We start from the raw sequence: 7,209 nt of genomic DNA, 5'->3' as shown, positions 1-7,209 counted from the left end.
TTTAGTGGTCACCCTTCCGTCCACCGTGCTGGTGTAGGACTTCTGATGTCACCTCTTGCACACAAAGCAATGACAAACTGGAACCCAGTTAACGAACGTATAATGACAGATCTTATTTTCATTCTTAGACTGATGGTGGAAGAGTCCAGATAATGGAAAAAAAAGCTGTACCTGCTCTTCATTGATTTTGAAAAGGCGTTCGATTCTGTTGACCAAGACACTTTATGGAAGATTTTGAAATATTACGGAGTACCTGATAAACTAGTCAAAATGATAATCGCACTATATGAGGATAGTGAATGCTGTGTACGCACAGAAAATGGGGACACACGTTTCTTCAAGATAATGTCTGGCGTCAAACAAGGGTGTGTCCTATCCCCGTTTCTGTTTGTCATTGTAATGGACTATATTCTACGGCAGTCTTCAGGCATTGGAGTGAAGATTAGGAGCCGACAGATCTCCGATCTGGACTTTGCAGATGACGTTGTTCTTCTTGAAGAAGCAAAACTGCGACTACAGCTGCTACTCGACGCCGTAGACGAAAAGGCCGAGAAAATGAGATTTGCAGTAAATGTCAGAAAAAAAAGAGTATGGCCACATCTGACTCCCCACTCATATTAAAATGCAAAAATAAAATTATTGAGCAGGTCAAGGAATTTAAATATCTCGGGAGTTGGATCAAATACGATGGTGAAATAGCCTACAAAATCAAGAAGAAAATTGGACAAGCGACATCGGTTTTTAGCAAGTTGAAACCAGTCTGGCGCAGTAGTAAATACTCTATGCGCTTGAAGCTCCGCCTCCTGAGTAGCAATATGATGTCCATCCTCCTCTATGCTAGTGAATGCTGGAAACTAAACACCCAGCTAGAGAAACGTGTCCTAGCCTTTGAAAACATGTACCTTAGGCGAATCCTGAACATATCGTGGCAGGAAAAGGTCACCAACATAGAAGTTTGCCGGCAAACCGGTCTACCATTAGTTACTGACCTTCTGAAACGTAGGATATGGACATACCTTGGCCACGTCCTCCATATGCAAGAGGATTGACTCCCGAATACAGTATATGATTGGCATCCCAAGGGGAGGCGAAAAAGAGGTCGACCAAGACACACCTTACGACGACAGTACGACCGAGACCTGAGGAATGCGGAGTTGTCTCTTCAACCAAAGTGGGAGGAATTCGTGGCTGCAGCTCAGCTCCGATATGTCTGGCAAGGTTTCGTAGACGCCCTATGATCCACCCCTGGCTCTGGAGGATCTAAGGTCTAAGGTAAGGTAATAACAATGATTGTGATACCTTCTTTGAAACATTTACCTCAAGTGGTCTTCTTCCCACAATCCTTTTTCCTACTAGAGGTGATCCCATGAGGTCTACTGCTGCTTTAATTGATAACATTTTTGTATCCACTTCCCTGGGAAACCATCTGTCCTCCAAAATAATATTTTCTGACTTGTCAGATCACTTTCCAATCTATCTTTCCTTACCCTCCCTATCAGCTACTCAACCCCGTAGAACTAATAGCCCTACGTCTAATAGAATATATAATACTGTGAATATGAAACGGTTCACGGATTGTTTGAAATCCTTCGACTGGTCCAAGACTTTGGATTGTCAGGATATTAATTCAACCACAAGTAGTTTTACACAGGGAATGATTGATTTTATCATTTCAACCTTTCCAGTTCGTAAATCAAACCGAAAAACTACCCATATACGTCCCTGGATGTCAAAAAGCCTGATAATCTCTTCATACCGAAAAAATGACCTATATAAGTTAGCTTGCAAAACCAGTAGCGTTATTGACCTGACTAATTATAAAAAATACAAAAGCATATATACCAAACTCATCCGGGAAGCAAAGCAAAATTATTATTATTCAAAAATCTCTCACTGCAAAGGGAACTTGGAAAAAATTTGGTCTACAATGAATGAAATTCTTTAAAAAAAAGGATTCAAGATCTGTTCCTATTAACCTTAGGGACATCAGTGGCAGATTAATTGACCCACTTTCAGTACCGGATGCTTTTAATAATTATATCACTAATATTCCAAATGCTAACTCCTGTTCCTTCTCACAGTCAGTACACCCTAGCAAAAATCCCTGATCCATGTTTTTCTCTCCAACTGATCGCAAAGAGGTGCTTCAAGTTATCGAATCTCTCTCTAATAGTAGTACACCTGACTTCTTTGGTATAAGTAATAAGCTTCTTAGGACCGTATCTTCCTATATCTGTGAACCCATTGTGCGCATAGCAAACCTGTCTATGACCAATGGAGTCTTCCCAGAAATATTTAAATCAGCAATTGTTATCCCGATTCATAAAAAAGGCGATCCGTCTGAGATAAGCAATTATCATCCTCAAATCTTACTTCTCCCAGTTATATCTAAGGTGCTCGAGAGAATTATATTCCGACGTCTTTCTCCCTTTGTATTTGGGGATCATTCATCAGATTCGTTGATTTATCCTCATCAATATGGCTTCCGTACCAAATTTTTAACTGCTCATGCACTAATACACACCACACAGTTTATACGTTCCCAACTTGACCGTAAAAATACTGTATTGGGCTTATTTCTGGATTCTTCAAAGGCCTTTGACATGGTTGATCACAGTGTTTTATTAAGTAAACTCAATAGCCTAGGGAATCGTGGAGTTCCTTTCTCATGGTTCGGCTCTTATCTCTCTGGTAGAGTACAGAGTGTGAGACTGGGTGGGGTGACTTCACATCCCCTACCTATCCGGAGGGGCATCCTATAGGGCTCTGTTCTTGGTCCAATACTTTTTCTCCTTTATATTAATGATTTGATTACAGACCTGGGTCCATCAGTGCACCCAATACTTTTTGCTGACGATAGCAACTTTTTCATCACCGGTCCTAATTTACCATCCGTCGTCACCTTTACTCAAACCCTTCTGAATAGAGTACAGGAGTGGTGTCTCGTTAACTGCATGACCATTAACAGCAAGAAAAGTCAGGTGGTATTATTTCGAACCCCTTACAAAAAAATGAAGCTCAGCCAGCACTTGGCCTAAAATATTCTACAAATCTCCTCCCGCAGGTCGAAGCTGCCAAGTTTCTTGGTGTCCACATAGACTCCTGCCTATCATTTGCAAAACATGTGTCCTATATCAGAGCCATAATTTTGCGACAGGTAAGTATGATTAATCGTGTGAATTATTTTCTTCCTCCCGATATCCTTATCACCCTTTATTATTCGTTATTTACCCATATATCGCATACTGCGGATCTGTATGGGGCAATACTTATCCTTCAGTTACCAATAAACTAAAATCTGCTCAAAACCGTGCCGTCAAAGCAGTTTTTTGGTTGCCACGACTATATCCCACCAAGGACTTGTACTCCGATTTTGGTATTATCCCTTTTGAACAAATTATCAAAAAGTTAAATCTATCCCTCGCATACTCCGCTTACTATAAAAATCTTCCTCCCCACTTATTATCTTATTTTAATAGTAATAATTCTGAAGGCCACTGTCTCCGTTCATCCAACCATTCCTTAATTGTCCCCAGGTGTATCTCTAGTTCCACCCAGCAATCCCCAATTTATAAATCTATAATTCAATGGAATTTAATACCCTCCAGTGTCAAGCTATCCACAAGTTTTCAGACGCTATATAACAATGTACTAAAATCTTGATATTACATTTCTCTAAATGTTTATTCAATTTGTTTTAATTACCCTTGTTTTCTCTTTTCTTTTTTTCTCTATTCTTCATTTTCAATTTCTTGTCGTTTTGGTCCTTAACAAGTTCGCTTCTAGGATCTTTATTATTATTGTTGTTATGTGTTTTCTTTTCTTTTTGAATAAATTGAATTGAATAAATTGAATTGAAAAAGGCAAATTGGATATTTCTCAGCTGCTGCTAAGCAATGGGGCAGACTTGAATCTAAAGGATGGTAATAAAAGGACAGCTTTGCATTTTGCTGCTGAAAGAAGCACATTGGATATTTGTCAGTTACTGCTGAGCAATAGAGCTGACCCAAAAGTTAAAGACTTGTACGACGAAACAGCTTTGCATTATGCTGCTAAAACAGGCACATTGGATATTTGTCAGCTGCTGCTCAACAATAGAGGCGACCCTAATATACAGGACTTTTTCAAAAGGACAGCTTTGCATTTTGCTGGTGAAAGAGGCAAATTGGATATTTGTCAGCTGCTGCTGAGCAATGGGGCAGACCTGAATCTGGACGAGAGTGATAAAACCAAAGCTTTGCATTATGCTGCTGAAAGAGGCAGACTGGATATTTGTCAGCTACTGCTGAGCAATAGAGCTGACCCAAACTTTAAAGACTTGTATGACGAAACAGCTTTGCATTATGTTGCTAAAAGAGGCACATTGGATATTTGTCAGCTGCTGCTCAACAATATTGGCGACCCTAATATACAGGACTTTTTCAAAAGGACAGCTTTGCATTTTGGTGCTGAAAGAGGCATATTGGATATTTGTCAGCTGCTGCTAAGCAAAGGGGCACAACCGAATCTGAAGGATAGTGATAAAAGGAATGCTTTGCATTATGCTGCTGAAAGAGGCACGCTGTATATTTGCCAGCTACTGCTGAGCAATAGAGCTGACCCAAACGTTAAAGACTAGTATGACGAAACAGATTTGCATTATGCTGCTGAAAAAGGCACACTGGATATTTGTCAGCTACTGCTGAACAATGCAGCTCTGGACTGAATGAGGCTTATATCACATGCAGATATGCTCAACAATAATATTAATATTTTAAATCAAACCTGAAAAATAACTGAAAATTTTGAAATTAGTTATTTTTTCGGTCGATTTAAACAACTCGACTCGTGATTTTAATGGAACAATATAGTATCAAGTGTATTACTCTATTAGGGTTGTCTTATATTTCAATTAAAAAAAAAAATAATTTTTTGAATTTTAGTTTTGATTTCAGAATAACTTAAGTTAGTACATAAACTGCAAAAATATTAATGGCGTCTCAACAATAATATTCATATTTTAAATCAAACCTGAAAAATAACTGAAAATTTTGAAATTAGTTAATATTTGGTCGATTTAAACAACTCGACTCATGATTTTAATGAAACAATATAGTATCAAGTATATTACAGAAATAAAACGACATAAACATGCCGTGTAACAGAATTTCAAGAGCATTTTTCCATCTATTGGATTATTTCCTCTTTTCAGTATCAAACAAGAAAAACATATTATTAAAAGAGATGAAAAAAAAAGACACGAAACTGAACATTCTCCAAAAGCAGCTACGTAAAGGGGCTGACCCGAATCTGAAAGATCTGAAAGATAGGAAGGAATACACAGCTTTGCATTATGCTGCTGAAAGAGGCAGACTGGATATTTGTCAGCTGCTGCTCAACAATAGAGGCGACCCTAATATACAAGACTTTCTCAAAAGGACAGCTTTGCATTTTGCTGCTTTAAGAGGCACATTGGATGTTTGTCAGCTACTGCTGAGCAATAGAGCTGACCCAAACATTAAAGACTTGAACAAAAAGACAGCTTTGCATTATGCTGCTGCAATAGGCACATTGGATGTTTGTCAACTACTACTGAGCAATGGGGCAGACCTGAATCTGAAGGATAGTAGTAAACAAACTGCTTTGCATTACGCTGCTAAAAAAGGCACATTGGATGTTTGTCAGCTACTACTGAGCAATTGGGCAGACCCGAATCTGAAGGATAGTAGTAAAAAAACTGCTTTGCATTACGCTGCTGAAGAAGGCACACTGGATATTTGTCAGCTACTGCTGAGCAAAGGAGCCGACCCAAACGTAGAAGGGAGTGTGCAATTTGAGACAACCTTGGTAATTGCTTTATTTTTTTTTCATATCAAAAAGCGTTTTGCCATAGCCAAATATATTTTAGAAAATGATACACTTTATTATTCACTTGTAACACCAATAGATGCTAAAATAATGTACCAAGAAAGACTCAGGGAAATATTACATTATACTCGAAAACTACCTCCAAAAAAAAATGGTTTTGGAGACTAGCAAGACTTGCCTTCAATGACTCTGACGGTTCACTCAAATCAATGTCCCGGGATGTAATCAGGGAGCATTTAGACTATGATCATATAATCAAAAGTGTTCAAAGTATAAACATACCAAACACTTTGAGACAATATATATGTCTCCGAGTCACGATTTCCTTCTAAATATCAATATTCATTAAGATCCGATCACCCACTAGTAAGTTATAAGTACCTAATTTTTTCCAATTTTTCCTCTCCCTTTAGCCCCCCAGATGGTCGAATCTGGGAAAACGACTTTATCAAGTCAAATTGTGCAGCTCCCTGACACACCTATCAATTTTCATCGTCCTAGCACGTCAAGAACCACCAAACTCGCCAAATCACTGAACCCCTCCCCCCAACTTCCCCAAAGAGAGCGAATCTAGTACGATTCTGTCAATCACGTATCAAGGACATTTGTTTATTCTATCCACCAAGCTTCATCCCGATTCCTCCACTCCAAGTGTTTTTCCAAAATTTCCCCCTCCAACTCCCCCCAATATCCAACGATCTGGTCGGGCTTTGAAACAAGAGCTCTTAGACATGAATTCTTTCTAAAAATCAAATTTCACTAAGATCCAATCATCTATTCGTAAGATAAAAATACCCCAATTTTCACGTTTTCCAAGAATTACAGTTTCCCCCTTCAACTCCCCCCAGCGTCAAAAGATCTGGTCGGAATTTAAAATAAGAACTTTAAAGCACAAGATCCTTCTAAATATCCAATTCCAATAAGATCTGGTCACCCTTTCGTAAGTTACAAATACCTCAATTTTCAAAATTACCCCCCTCCAATTCCACCAAAGAGAGCAGATCCGGTCCGGTTATGTCAGTCACGGATTTTAGACAGGTTTTTATTCTTCCCATCCAGTTTCATCCTGATCTCACCGCTTTAAGTATTTTCTAAGATTTCCGTCCCCCCCCCCCAATTACACTTGATCTGGTTGAGATTTAAAACAAAAGATCTGAGTTACGAGGTACTTCTAAATATGAAGTTTCATGAAGATCTGATCACTCCTTTGTAAGTTAAAAATACCTCATTTTTTTTATTTTTCAGAAATACCCCCCTCCCCCCAAACTATACCAAAGAGAGCGGATCCGTTCCGTTTATGTCAATCATGTATCTAGCACTCGTGTTTATTTTTCTCACCAAGTTTCATCCCGATCCCTCCAC

General features: G+C 38.8%; 2 protein-coding genes across 2 annotated transcripts; both read left to right on the top strand.

The window, feature by feature from the left end:
* The first annotated feature begins 270 nt into the window (after nt 1-270).
* Nucleotides 271-4,618, top strand: LOC136026807 (receptor-interacting serine/threonine-protein kinase 4-like). The gene is made up of 2 exons (XM_065703506.1): nt 271-567; nt 3,884-4,618. Exons 1-2 carry the CDS (start codon nt 271-273, stop codon nt 4,616-4,618), a joined length of 1,032 nt encoding a protein of 343 aa, XP_065559578.1.
* Nucleotides 4,619-5,130: 512 nt separating this feature from the next.
* On the top strand, nt 5,131-6,015 carry LOC136026806 (putative ankyrin repeat protein RF_0381). The gene has a single exon (XM_065703505.1). The coding sequence runs from the start codon at nt 5,131-5,133 to the stop codon at nt 6,013-6,015; it is 885 nt and encodes a 294-aa protein (XP_065559577.1).
* The last annotated feature ends 1,194 nt before the right edge of the window (nt 6,016-7,209 follow it).

The sequence above is a fragment of the Artemia franciscana genome, chromosome 5 (genome assembly GCF_032884065.1).
Source record: "Artemia franciscana chromosome 5, ASM3288406v1, whole genome shotgun sequence".
Lineage (NCBI taxonomy): Eukaryota > Metazoa > Arthropoda > Branchiopoda > Anostraca > Artemiidae > Artemia > Artemia franciscana.
The sequence above is the reverse complement of the archived record's forward strand: the minus strand, read 5'-3'. Positions and strand labels throughout refer to the sequence as shown.

Excerpts from the sequence above, each read along its gene's own strand:
- LOC136026807 (XM_065703506.1), top strand. The coding sequence starts at position 271 with ATGATAATCGCACTATATGAGGATAGTGAATGCTGTGTACGCACAGAA. Across the intron at positions 568-3,883 it reads CCGAGAAAATGAGATTTGCA|CTGCTGCTAAGCAATGGGGC; the intron begins GTAAATGTCAGA and ends GATATTTCTCAG.
- LOC136026806 (XM_065703505.1), top strand. The coding sequence starts at position 5,131 with ATGCCGTGTAACAGAATTTCAAGAGCATTTTTCCATCTATTGGATTAT.